A 14,843-nucleotide genomic window follows, 5' to 3' on the forward strand; every position below is an offset into this window, starting at 1 on the left:
CTGTTTTATATTACTTTTTTATATTCAAATTTCTGTGATACCTGTTGCCATCCCTGGTGGTCTAATGGTTAAGATTCAGCACTCTCACCGCAGCAGCCCGGCTTCATTTCCTGGTCAGGGAACCATACCACTGTCTTATCGGTTGTCGTGTGGTGGCTGTGTGTTGCTCTGTTGCTGAAAGTTATGCCCCTGGTATTTCAGATACCAGCAGGGTCACCCATGGTGGACAGGCTTCATTGGAGCTTCCAGACTAAGACAGCCTAGGAAGAAGGACCTGGCCACCCACTTCTGAAAAAATTGGCCATGAAAACCCTATGAATAGCAGCAGAGCATTGTCTGATGTAGTGCCAGAAGGTGAGAGGATGACACAAAAAGACTCGTCAGGGTTCCACTCTGCTGTACACAGAGTTGCTAGGGGTTGGATTCGACTCAGTGGCACTAACAATCAATGATACCTATTGCTATAGACTTGTATATAAAGATACACTGTTTACAAGTTCAGTACTTAGTGTTTTGGATTTTTACCAGTAGACCACATTTTAGCATGCTTCCACTTCTTATTCTAGTTTAATTGTTTACCCTGTGACTGTCAGTCCTTAAATCTGATAGGAGACAGTCTTTTCAAATCCTTGACCCTAACCCTAAAAAAAAAATAATAATGGATGTTATGCATAGAATTCAGAGGAAGTGTAAATGGTGGATACCAAAACCATAATTATTACCTTAATTAAGAGATTAACTATGTAAGAGAACCAGACTAATTGAAAGTATTTGTGTGTGTGTGTGTAGCCTATATATCTAGTAAATCCCTGTTATCCTGGAGTGTAATGATAGTCTCACTATACAGAACCAAATGATATAATGGTATAGAGTAAGAACAGGATTCCATTTGTATTGATTGATGTTCCTGTGGTTTCATCTTAATATTATTTTCCTAGAATTTCTCTGCAGTATCTAAATAATTCTATGAAAGGTCAAATAAATAGCATACAGTATATTCGTAAGTTTCACTCAGTGTTAGTTGTTTTCGATTTTTTGTCAGATTGTTATGGTGTATTGAATATTGTTTCCTAGGTTTCCCTAGAAAGAGAACGACAACATGATCAAACACATGTTCAGAGCCAACTTGAGAAATTGGATCTTCTTGAACAGGAGTATAACAAACTTACCACAATGCAGGCCCTTGCAGAAGTCAGTGAATGTCTCTTTTACTCATTAATGCATAATATCGTGTTTTTTGTAAAATTCATCATTTTATAATATTGGATATTTATGGGAAGAAAAGTCATAGCAAAGAAATATATAGGAATTTTTAAAAGCAAGAAATGTGAATTTGGAGAGAATGTTCACAGTTTACAATCTTGATGGACATGAGGAACGAGTTCTTTCTGAAAATGTTGACAGATTAAATGGTTTTGAGTATTCCTAAGGCTTGTATCACTTGGTTAACTTAAGTTGTTCTCTGTACTAATTTTAGTTTTAATTGATTCACTTGGGAAGTATTTAATACCATTGAGACTAAAGTTCTGCATTCAACTTCCATGTAGCCTATATGCCTTCATACAGAACTCTGTTCTTTGGTCATAGATTTTACCCATAATTCTATTCACCTACCTTAGAGCCTACCTCACAAATGACTAATAATGATGCACAAAGAAGAGTGTCATGGATACTGACAAGCCCAAGCCCAGAGCCTTTACTAGAGTGAACTAAGAAGCTTATATTTACTATGCTAAAATTTTACAACACGTTCCTGTGTTGCTATATTAAAATTTTACAAATAGATCCAAGACATTTTTCACTATTACCGCTTTTAATATTTTTATCAATAGAAAAAAATGGAAGAGTTGGAAGCAAAACTCGGTGAAGAAGAACAGGAAAGGAAACGTATGCAAGCTAAGGCAGCCCAGGTAAGTTGAAATGTGAGCAGGTAGACTCTTCATATTTCATATTGCTCTTTATACATGAACAGATGATTAACTGTGGGCTTCTTAGATTATTTATAATTTGGAATGGTCCAATACATAAATTCTCAGATGTACCTTAATATGGAAAATTATAAACGTATTTTTACAGGCTGAGAGTAAAAGCTGAGCACTTCTTCAGAGTTTTTCAAATTGTGGGGTTTCAAACAGCAAATAAAAAAATCAGTAGACTATAAAATATCAGAGACTGTATACATAACAAGGTAATACATAATCATGTAAAACTTCTCACAGGGTCACTGTCAGAAATGTTTGCAAGCCATTGTTCAATATCCTACTTACAAGTGTTCCTTATCCGTGGTGGCCTCAAGACACCAGGACAGAAGTTAAGGTGGTGGTCTGCCCCGATAGCTGGTGATCCATGCTAATTCACAGAAGATCTATTCACTCCTAGTCTTGGATTTTATTCCATGCATTGGCCACCAGGTAGAATAGATGAGGCACTGTGAATTCATAAAAATATTGAGTTTATGTGTACTAATCAGAACTGCATTTCTGGAAGATATAGCCATATGTCTGTACCCAGTAAGTCTTACTTATAGGCTTAGTAAAATACTTCTGTTTATAATTGAAGACTCTCCCCTTACGAGCTTATTTATTCAAATACCTCCCATATGTTACCCTCCCCCTTCCAAAGTCTTTGAGTCTTATAACATTTGCATGTATCTTTTTTCATTATAATATTAACATAAGAAGCAGGTCCTGATTCCAAAATAATTAGAAGTGGAGGCTCTGCAGTTCAGGCTGAGGCCAGATGCCGGCAGTACCACGTTATACGTGTGTTCACAGGACTGTAAACGTTCTATCATCTCATCTTTGTTATCTTGTCAATTTCTTCCAGTGCTTCCCAGAATTCAGTGGCTTCACATTTCTCTTTCTGTTAAACCTGATATATTTTCTTTCCCCAATATTTACCTTCTTATTAATCTTTTTTTCCTCAGTGTACTTTGAGAGTTACATAGTCACGTGACTTTATTTTTGACCACCAACAAATATTGAAATTACTTGGTTTCTCTGCCTTTTCCACTTTAGTGTAGGCCACTTTACTGTGTCTCCATTTCCTCACTTGTAACATGCAAACTTAGGGGTTGTGCTTTATACATATTGTGGGAGTGAGTTCTATTTTACATGAAATACAAAATTAAACAAGTTCATTATTTTATGAATTTAAAAAGTTATTTTATGGTATTTTTGCTTTTTTATTTAGCAGGTAAAAAATAGAGACCAAATCAGTTATTACTGGTAATAGAATATCAGTAAAGGTTTTGGGTTCTGATAATGAACACTATTGTAGTGGAAGAAGGATGGCCAGGGATGATATGTGGTTCCAAGTCAAGCTAACCCTAACTTGTGTAGCCTTGGGCAAGTTATTTAACCAGTGAAAGCTTGGATTTTATCATTGATAAAGTGGTCTTCATTTTGTATCTTCTTTGGGGTTGGAGGGATCAAACATGGGAAGGATAATGAAAGTACTTTAAAATGTTAAAACTCTGCTACACAAATATATGATAAGTATTGGGAAGAAAAAAAATATTCAAAAAAATGTTCTTTTGTGTACTATTCATACTCATTGACTTTATAAGTCTTCTAGAGTAGTAATTTCCTGCTCATTGAATTATATCTATTCAGTTTATTCTGTATAAAGCTTTGATAGATGTATGGGAATGTAGATGCTCCTGAGGGTAGAGACCCCTACATTCCTTTGTCCCTGAATAGATTCTGTCCCCCAAGAATGCAGTCGTTGTGGGAAGAATTAGTAATGATCTCTATATTTCTTTTAACTAATCCATTGGTTCTGAGTGTTTGTTGAGCCCCATAATAAGTTCCTGGAGAACTTTAAAATACTTTTAAAATACCCACTTCCCCAACCTGGAAGGTTCAAAATCATGAGGTCTGGAGAGAGGAGCCTGACAATCTGAATTTTTCTGTTAAACTCCAGACAATACATAGGCAGGTTTGAAAACCACTATTCTAGTCACATACACATACACACACATGTTTGTGTGTGTTTTAAGCAAAGTTGAAAGTTGGTTTAAGGAAAACAGTAGTCGTTTTTTGAAGTCCTTGGTAATTGCTTGTGGAATTTATACCATTTGGGTAGGAAATTATTTTTAAATTAATGGAGTTACTAAGCTTCTAGAGAAATGGGCTTGATATCATTTGCTCACATACCTTACAGTTCTTTTGGAAATAAATTTCCAATTCCTTTTTCTTATATTGTAAATGTATGAGTTTATAAAAGAGGAAGAAATGTGTTTCGCTCTCCAGCTGCTTTGTGTCTGGCACTGTTGTAGATGCCACGTGTGAAAAAAGGGAAATCTTGAAGCATCAGTTTGGAGTTAGATATATTGCATTTAACTCATTAGATATAATTTATGGAGCAACTACAAATAATGGAGCTAAAGAGTTCCAGGCTAAAGAAAGGATAAATTATAACACAGCACTTCAAGATAAAAGGAGAGACTGGTATTGATTTAAAATATTTGACAAATGTTGACAGATTAGTTCAAGACACAGTTATACAGTGATGGTGTGTTTTTCAGTCAGATACTACTATAGATTTTTACAGGCCTTTACATGGCACATCTCGAATGTGAATCATAGCTTTTATTTTTACATCATTAACTTTAGGCTCTTATATTTTTCCTAGTTGCAGACTGGTCTAGAGGCAAATAGACTTATCTTTGAAGATAAGGCAACTTCATGTGTTCCCAGTGCGAGAAGAATTAAAAAGAAGAAATCAAAACCACCAGAAAAGGTATGAAAACAAAACCAGTAAGCCAAAGTGCTGATTATTATTACTTGGCATAATTTGTGTGAAAACACTCATAAATCTTGTGGTACTATAACCTTGGATGAGTAAATCTCTTTGGTTCTCAGTTTCTTTATTGGGAAGGTGGGGATAAGTAACATCTGTTTCTAACTTTTTACCCTGATAGTGAGATAATATGAAAGCATTTTAGAACTATAAAACACTGCACAAATATTAGTAGTTGTTATTCAATATTGCATTAATTACCTTTTGCTCTTAAAATGTTTTTATGTATGTGTGTGTGTATCTCTACACACACACAAACTATTTCTCTACGTAGGCTGTAATTCCTGTTTTGTCAGGTACCAGTTTTTCTTTCCAAGCCTTTCATAGGCTAGAATGCATGTTGACAGGTATTATTAGGAGCTCACGACCATATAGTGCCAATATAGATAAGGCAAGTAGTAGCCCAGCAGTAAACTGAAGTTTCAGGTTAATTATGTACAGTAGCTTTTGTTGTAAAATTGTTTTTCTTTCCTTTGCATTCAGAAAGGTTCTAGGAACTATTTTGCTGCTCAACCGCATTATAGATTATGCTTGGGTGATATGCCATTTGTAGCTGGAAAGGTGAGTAGGTTGAACTCTGAATTTTTTTGTACATCTTAGATCTTTGAATTAAGTTCAGTTGTTTGCCTGTATGCCTGTAAATGGTGGAACATTTTTCTGTTCCCTTTACCAGTGTGGATCATAGTGATAGGAGAATGAGATGGAAGAAGGTTTTATGGGATTGGGGAGCAGGGAGGAGACTAGTGGGACACTTGAAAGCAAGTTTAAAGTATATGTGGAAGGGAAGTTATGAACAAAAACAGAGATCCTGGTTTGGAGAAGGTGTGGTTGCAGATAGGGGTCAAGGAAATAGTACATTTGTAGCATTAGATTTTTAGTTAGATATTTGTTATATGTTTGTAGCATTAGTTATATATTTGTTATATATTATGTATAAAAATATAACTTACAATTTATTATATATAATAAATATATATTACTTACATATTTGTAGCATTAGTTTTTTAGCATTAGCTTTTTAGTATCAACTCTGTTGATTTTATATTTAGATACAGACAAGATACTTAAATAAATAGAAATCATATTCTCTTTGTCCTTACATCCATATTACTTACAGGACTCATCATCATCCAAGAAACAGTCATACATAGACTTGAATCTTATGTTCCCTTAGTGCTTAAATGTAGAGATGATAATTTTGTCAGATATCAGCAAGTACTGAGAGATTTCTAATAAATGCTTAACACTGTGTTAGTTTGTACCACTTTTTCATTAACTGTTTGTGTTGTGTGTAGATGCCTTAAATATCCAACTAGGTTGTGAGTTTGAGATGCTTGGGGAGTAAATTTTAATTTGTTTGTTTGTTTATATTTATTTATTTATTTTATATTTATTTATTTATTTTAACCCCACAGTAAATCCTCAGTGAAAGCTTGGGGAATGAACTATTTCCTAGCTTTTCCACTTGCCCTTTGTAGATGTATGAAGCACAAATCATTTTTTTAAAAAAAGAAAAAAGCATTGCCATTGGCTCTTTGCTGTGCTTTACCCTAAATTTAACCTCTTGTTGGATTGCAGACCATCTTTTGACCTATGTTACTTCCTTTGTTTCTTACTCCTACCAAGCTTTTTTTGCTTCACCACAGACTCTCTGAGTTGGGTTGGAAACAGAGGTTCTCAAGGGATGAGCAGCAGCATCAGAATCCCTGAGTAGTATGCATTTGGAAAAGTAGATTACGAAGCCCCACCACAATCCTGTTAAATCAGAATTTTCTGGGTGTGGGGCCTACAAAGTATTTTTAACTGTTCCCTGGTACCACTCTAATGTCTAGTTAGATTTGGGACCCACTTAGTACAGTTCCCTGTCCATTGTTTTCATTATATAAACCTTGAGTAATGGTGTGTATTCTGTTCAAATACATCTATTGATGAGATCTCATTATACCTCAAACCGCCCATTGCATTTCTAGACAGCTTTATTTGAAAGTTCTTAAGTGAGTAGAAATCTGTCACTGTATAAATTCTACTCATTGGTATTTTTCTGCTCTCAGGGATCCATGTAGAATAAATGAACCCTTGACTATAGGAAAATTTCAAAACTTTTGAAGATAGCTTTATCTTTATTCTCATCTTCTTATTCTATTCTAGGTTATAAATAAATACTTTCTTTTTTTTCCTTCAGCTATTCATCAGAGGATGTGCTTTATGAGTTTCTTTAACACCTCATCACTCTCTTCCTTCCTAAATTGAATATAGCCCTCTAAATGTGGTATGACTAGCACAAAATAGAGTCTTTGTCATGTTCTAGATCGTCTGTTAACTCAGCCTAGCCTCACATTACTGTTATAGGGGAAGCTACATCATCCCTTTCACTCATTAATTCTAGAGTCAACTGAAGTAACAGGCCTTGTCCTGAATCTTTGCATCAGCCTCTGTAGGTCCTATAATTGTCGAGCTGATTTTTTATACAGAATTTTTAATCAAATGGAGCTCTATAGGAATAGATTCACCCTGGCCCACATTAGTTTAGGATCTAGTTTAGTCTTCCATTATGTTCTTGTTATCCCTAAATTAATTGCCTATTAATCCCCAAATTAATTGCCTATCTTTGGTAATTCTCACTAAAGTTGTTAATCCAGAGGTTAAACAGGACAGGTTCAAAGACAGGGCTTTTCAGCCTGAGCTCTCCTTTTTTTTTCCTTTTTTTTTTTTTTTTATTGTGAGGAAGGTCAGCCCTGAGCTAACATCCATGCTAATCCTCCTCTTTTTGCTGAGGAACGGCTCTGAGCTAACATCCATTGCCAGTCCTCCTCCTTTTTTTCCCCCAAAGCCCCCCAGTAGATAGTTGTATGTCATAGTTGCACATCCTTCTAGTTGCTATATGTGGGACACGGCGTCAGCATGGCCAGAGAAGCGGTGGGTCGGTGCGCGCCCGGGATCCGAACCTGGGCCGCCAGCAGCGGAGCGTCTGCACTCAACCGCTAAGCCACGGGGCCAGCCCCTGAGCTCTCCTTTTGAAGTTACTTGTACTCTTTGTGCAATATTATTCAAACAGCTAAGAATGTGCTGTCACCTAGCTGAATGTTTCTCAAACTATATATTGTGAAGGGCCAATGTTTATTTTTAATTATACGTTGTCATAGATCAGTACATTTGTAAAAGGTAATAAAAATGAATTACTAGAAAAATGAAATTAAAAAGACATAAAATACAAGTCCCAGTTTTTTTATTACTAGATTCAACAGATACAAAACTACATTAATAAATACAATCAGCAAAATAACAGGAAGAAGAATTTCAAACTATATGCTTATTGAAAATGTATTTGTAGGTAATTAGTATAGTGAATACATATTACAAGTTATGAGCAAAATAGTGATTCCCCATATTCAACACATTTTCACACTTAAAATGAGTATCATGTATATGAGCATTTAAAGTTGTTAATGAGACAGATGAATTTGGTTCTTGATAAACAAGTTGTATTGATGACAGCGTACTTGCAAAGAAGAGTGTATGTCTAAATCATTTAATTATGGTTGAATTTAAATTATCTTGATAAACATGGATTAACTTTTTTATTTTGAAATGATTATAGATTCATAGGAATTACAAAAATAGTACAGACAGGCCCCATGTACCCTTCAGCCAGTTTACCCCAATAGTAGCATATCACATAACTATACTACTATAGCAAAACCAGGAGAGTAACATTGGTGCAAATCACAGACCTTATTCAGATTTCTCTAGTTTTACATGTATTCCTCTGTGTGTGTGTGCGTGCGCGCACGTGCTTGCGCATTGGTATGGGTCAGTGCAGTTTTATCACATGTAGATTTGTGTAACCACCACCACACTATGTATATAATTTTGCCTTTTCAAAAATGTTACATACATGGAATCATGCAGTATATGACCTTTTGAAGTTGGCTTTTTCAGTTAGCATAATTCCCTTGATATCCAACAAATTGTTGTGTATATCCATAGTTCTTTCCTTTCTGTTGCTGAGTAGTATTCCCTGGTGTGAATGTACAACAGTTTGTTTAACCGTTCACCCATTGAGGGACATTTGGGTTGTTTCCAGTTTTTGGCATTTACAAATAAAACCAGTATGAACATGCATGTACAGGTTTTTGTATGGACATAAGTTTTCATTTCTCTAGGATAAATGTCCAGAAGTGTGATTGCAGGGTTGTATGGTAAGTGTATGTTTAGTGTTTAAAGAAACTACCCAACTATTTTTGAGTGGCTGTGTATACCGTTTTACATTCCCAGTAGCAATGTATGAGAGGTGCAGTTTTTCTCTAAATCCTCACTAGCATTTAGTATTGTCACTTTTTATTTTAGCTGTTCTGATAGGTGTGTTATGATATCTCACTGTGGTTTTAATTTATATTACCCTAATGACTAATGATATCTGAACTTATTTTCATATGTTTATTTGCCATCTATATATCCTCTAGTGAAATGACTATTTATATTTCTTGCCCTTTTTTTAATTGGATTTTTTTTGTTTTACTGTTAGGTTTTGAGAGTTCTTCATATATTTTAGATACAACTTGTGTATCAGATAAGTGGTTTGGGAATATGTCCTTCCACTCAGTAGCTTCTCTTTTCATCCTCTTAAACTCTTTCACAGAGCAGAAGCTTTTCATTTTGACAAAACCCAGTTAATTGATTTATTTGCTTCTATGGATCATGCTTTTGGTGTCAGGTCTAAGAACTCTTTTTCCTAGACCTACATCCTGTAGATTTTCATTTATGTTTTCATTCCATGTTTTATAGTTTTATATTTTATATTTAAATCTGTGATCCACTTGAAATAATTTTTGGATACAGTATGAAGCTTATTAGGTCAAATTTCATTTTTTATTCTGTTCCATTGATATATGTGTTAACCTCTTCACAAACACCACACTGCGTTTATTACTGTAGCTTTATATAGTAAGACTTAACATCAGGGATAGTGATTCTGCCTACTTTTTATTCTTCCTTTCAAAACTTGTTTTAGCTCTTCTAGTTCCTTTGCCTCTTCATACGAATCTTAGAATAAATTTGTCTCTATAAAAAAAGATCTTCCTGGAATTTTGATAGGAATTGTATTAAACCTATAGATCAGTTTGGGGAGAATTGACATCCTTGTTATGTTGAGTCTTCCAGCCCATGAGTAGGGTATATCTCTTATTTATTTAGATCTTTCATCAGTGTTCTGTGGTTTTCAGCATATTGGTCTCATACCTGTTTTATTAGACTTACACTCAAATATTTTTTTGAACAATTGTAAGTTGTATTTAGTTTTAATTTCAGTTTCTACATGATATTGCTTGTATATTTGTTTTTTGTATGTTGATTTTACCTCCTGTGACCTTGCTGAATTCACTTATTAGTCCTAGGAATTATTTTTTTGATTGCTTAAGATTTTCTATGTAGAGAACCATGTCATCTGTAAATAGGGACAGTTTTATTTCTTCCTTTTTAATTTGTATCCCTTTTATTTCCTTTCTTCCCCTACTGCACTGGCTAGGATTCCCAGTATTATGTTAAGTAAGAGAGATGAGAGTGGACATCCTTGCCTTTTTCTGATCTTAAAGGGAAAGCATTCAGTCTTTCACCAATAAGTATGACATTAGCTATAGGTTTTTTGTCAATACTCTTTATCAGCTTGAAGAAATTTCCCTCTGTTCCTACTTTGCTGAGAGTTTATACTCTAAATGAGTGTTGGATTTTTTTTTTCAAATGTTTTCTTCATCAGATGATATGGTTATGTGATTTATCTTTTTTACCCTGTTGATCTGCTGGATTATGTTGATTTTCAAATATTGAACAAGCTTTGCATTCATAGAATAAAACCCACTTGGATGTTGTGTATATTTCTTTGTATATGTTGCTGGATTCAGTTTGCTACCTAACAAATATAGGATAAAAAGAGCACCTATTTAGGTTAGCCCAGTGGTTTTCAAACCTGGCTGATCAGAATCAACTGGCAGACTTAAAAATATACATTTCCAAGCCCTGACCCCACACTGATTGAGTTTGGAGTGGGGTCTAGGAATCTGCATTTTTAAATAAGCTGTTTAAGATGATGCTTATGGAGCCAAGTTAGCCCAGCCATCTGTTTGTAAATTGAAATAGCACATTTAGATTATTGTTTAGTGTTCAAAACAAAGATTTTGAGAAAGCTATTAGATTTTTCCTGTTGTTGTTTATGTGACAGATATTAACTTAGTGCTTTCTACTATTTGGATAGAGAAATGAATACAGTAACAGTCCCTACCACCTGGAAGTACATACACTATTTAATAAGTGAAATAGACATGCAAACACAATTACAAAATATTGTGATAAATGCTATAGGTGATCTGAGAATGGACCAATTAATTACCTGAAGGTTTTAAAGAAGTCTTTAAAAATTATATATTTGAACTGGGTTTTAAAGAATAATATAAAAGTTGCCACTGAAAAGAAATGGCATGTGCAAATAGGTTTTATTCAAATAATGGAGAGAAATAAGGAGATGGTGGGACATGAGGCCAGGGAGTATAAGTTGCAGCTCAGTGATGTAGGGCCTTATTTTCTATGCTGAGGAGTTTGGACATTAGCATCAGTAGACTTAACATCAGAGGATTTCAAATAGAAGAACAACACGATCAGAATACTATTTTAGGAGGATAACTGATAGCAGTGTGGAGTTAGAGACTGAAGAGACTAGGAGCAGGGAGACCAGTTGGGATGTTTTTCCTATACTAATAGAGATGGGTGCATAAACCAAATGAATGACAGTTGGGTGGAGAGTAAGAGGTGGATTGGGGATATTTCAAAGGTTAAATCAATAGGACTTGGTAATTGATTTACTCTAGACTAGGAGATTTGTATCAGAGGCTTTTTGGGGGGAGTCTTTTTCCAACATTAGGGGGTAAAAACAGATTTAGAGAATGCGGCTTCAATTACTTCTCTTCATTTTTCTTTAGTCCACCAGTCCTAGCCATGCTGTGGTAGCCAATGTTCAGCATGTCTTGCATCTAATGAAGCAACACAGTAAAGCCTTGTGCAATGATCGCGTAGTCAACAGTGTTCCTTTGGCAAAGCAAATATCTTCACGAAGTGGTAAAAGTAAGAAGTTGTCGGTAATGCCTCCCTCCTCTAGCAGCATTAATGAAGAGTTGTCAGAAGTCTTACAGACTTTACAAGATGAATTTGGGCAGATGAGCTTGTGAGTTTTACTTTTTGTTTTTTTAATTACAATTAGTTCTAAAACCTCATTTTAACTTCTTGGTGACTTGATTAATCCTATCTTTATTTGCTCAACAAACATTTGTTGAGCACAATCCTTGCATCAACCACTGAGCAAGTTACTAGGACTTTAACAAATACAACAGTTCTGGGTAAAATCTCTCCCTTTGTAATACTGTTAAATGTTTCGAAGACCAGGGTTTACATTTAAGTTTTATTTCCCTGTTCGGGAGCTTGATATACATTGAGTTTAGCTAAACTTAACTGAGAAGTTAGGGTGTGAGTGAAGAACAAGATCCTTCTCTAGACTTTCTACATGTGTAAAATACTCTTGTGGGGAAGGTAGAAATATAAATAATTAGCTCTTTGAAATTAAGAACCCTTTTTGCATTGCCTCCAGTGCCTTTCTTGAACTTTTAAACTGTCACTGATAATTTGGAAATTTGTTGCTCTATTGAAAAAGTTGAGTCATCTTTTAATGCACAGAGCAGTGGCCCCTAACCATGAGAGATAGGCACCTTAACCAAGCCCTGCTTTTGCTTTGTATATAGTGATCACCAGCAGCTTGCGAAGCTCATCCAAGAATCACCAACCGTTGAACTGAAAGACAACTTAGAGTGCGAACTGGAGGCATTAGTGGGAAGAATGGAGGCAAAAGCCAATCAAATAACTAAAGTTCGAAAATATCAAGCCCAGGTAACTCAAGTTTCCTTTACTTTTTCTAATCATTAAAAAACAAGAAAAAAAACAACAGAAAACCCTTTTCTTCATAATTAATGATATTGTAAGTGTATCATAGATATGGAGCTACAGGAAATATTTCTTTACTGTAGACACTTATTAATTCAGTTCCTTAATTATTAAGAATTGGAGTTAAGTGGGCTAGGAAAGAAGACACTATCTTATAGTCTCTTAGAGTAGATTTTGTTCATCTGAGATACATCTTTCAGATACTGAATATATTTAATAGTCTTATTTTTATATGAACAAACTTTAACTTCCATGATGAATTTAAATGGTTCTCAGTTTACCCAAGTCTTTTAAAATTAGTTTCTAAAAGAATAAGTCAGATACAAAAATGTGAAAAAATCTTTAGTTATATTTATATTACTAATTATATTAAATTAATAAAACTATTTTTTATTGCAGTAAATTGGTTTATAACATTATATAAATTTCAGGTGTACATCATTATACTTCTATTTCTGCATAGATTCATCATGTTCACCATCTAAAGACTTAAATCCATCACCACACATATGTGCCTAATCATCCCTTTCGCCCCCTTCCCCTCTGGTAACCACCAATTCAATCTCTGTCTCTATGTGTGTGTGTGTTGTTGTTTGTATCTTCTACTTATGAGTGAGATCATATGGTATTTGACCTTCTCACTCTGACTTATTTCGCTTAGCATAATACCCTCAGTGTCTATCCATGTTGTCACAAATGGCTGGATTTCATCGTTTCTTATGGCTGAGTAGTATTCCATTGTGTATATATACCACGTCTTCTTTATCCCTTCATCCCTTGATGGGCACTTAGACAGTCATTTATGTAATATCTACTAAGTGCAGTGGGAACTCACCCTCCAAGGTTTTCATCTGGAGAGAAATGTAATGATTTGTATATTTAAGAGATTACTGTGACTGCTGGGAAGGGCATGGTGACAGGGCAGAGAGGCTGAGTGACCAGCCAGGCCACTTAAGCTTATCTCTATCACAGGTCATCAGTGATTGTAGCTGAGGAGATGTAGACCAATTTGAGCTTTGGAAATAGAAGTATCAGGGCTACTTGTTGCTGGATATCATGTGGAGAGAGGGCTTAGTGGTACCACTGACTGAAGCAAAGACTGGGAGCAGGACAGGTTTGGCTGACAGTTGTTAATTGTTGCTACTGATAGGCACTTAGTGCTTTGACTATATTATCTTATTTAATTTTCAAGGAAGGCTTATGAAGTCAGTATATTTTATAGATGAGGAAACTGGAACTAAGTTTCGTGGGAGGTGGGCATATCCTCAAGTGAAATTAAATAACTTGCCCAAAGACATACTAGCTTAATGGTAAATGGCAGAGCTAAGTTGCAAACTTGGGTCTTTTCAGTTCCAAAACCTGGGCTTTTAACTGCTTTTTCTAAAGTTCATGTTTAAAAAAGAAGAAATACAAGCCAATGATTCCTGTAGGACTAATGGTCTAATTTATTTCTTGAACATTACACTTAAGTTTATTCTCTCTAATGGAACACTAATGTGCCAGCACCAATTTATTTTAGCCAGCAGCTAAAGTAAAAATAAAGCTCCCCTATTTTAAAATTAATTATTCTAGGGCCGGCCCTGTGGCTTGGTGGTTAAGTGCGCGCGCTGCAATGCTGGTGGCCCGGGTTCGGATCCCGGGTGCACATCGAGGCACCGCTTCTCCGTCCATCCTGAGGCCGGGTCCCGCATGCAGCAGCTGGAGGGATGTGCAGCTGTGACATGCAGCTGTCTGCTGGGGCTTTGGGGGGAAAAAATAAAATAAATAAAATCTTTAAAAAAAAAATAAAATAAAATTAATTATTCTAATTATTTATTATTCTAATAGTGAATAATATCTGTTTATTCTAATAGATAATGTTAGAATGTTCTAATTATGTCACTATTCTAATAACGAACAATAAAATTAAAAATCCTTTTCAGGGGCCGGCCTGGTGGCGTAGTGGTTAAGTTCGCGCACTCCGCTTTGGCGGCCTGGGGTTCACAGGTTCGGATCCTGGGCGCGTACCGATGCACCGCTTGTCAACCCTTGCTGTGGTGGCGTCCCACATAAAGTGGAGG

At 35.4% G+C, this 14,843-nt stretch overlaps 1 protein-coding gene across 2 annotated transcripts in view; it reads left to right on the forward strand.

Moving 5' to 3' along the window:
• CEP57 (centrosomal protein 57) overlaps positions 1-14,843 on the forward strand; it is a 38,753-nt gene that overhangs the window by 22,090 nt on the left and 1,820 nt on the right. For both annotated transcript variants that reach the window (XM_004427422.3, XM_087433618.1), the window contains 6 exons: positions 1,075-1,191; positions 1,833-1,910; positions 4,636-4,743; positions 5,287-5,364; positions 11,772-12,013; positions 12,585-12,729. In XM_004427422.3, the coding sequence (XP_004427479.1) occupies positions 1,075-1,191; positions 1,833-1,910; positions 4,636-4,743; positions 5,287-5,364; positions 11,772-12,013; positions 12,585-12,729 (768 nt within the window). The remainder of the gene's footprint in view (positions 1-1,074; positions 1,192-1,832; positions 1,911-4,635; positions 4,744-5,286; positions 5,365-11,771; positions 12,014-12,584; positions 12,730-14,843) is intronic.

This window comes from Ceratotherium simum, chromosome 7, assembly GCF_057802395.1.
Source record: "Ceratotherium simum simum isolate JZ-2026a chromosome 7, ASM5780239v1, whole genome shotgun sequence".
Classification (NCBI taxonomy): Eukaryota; Metazoa; Chordata; class Mammalia; order Perissodactyla; family Rhinocerotidae; genus Ceratotherium; species Ceratotherium simum.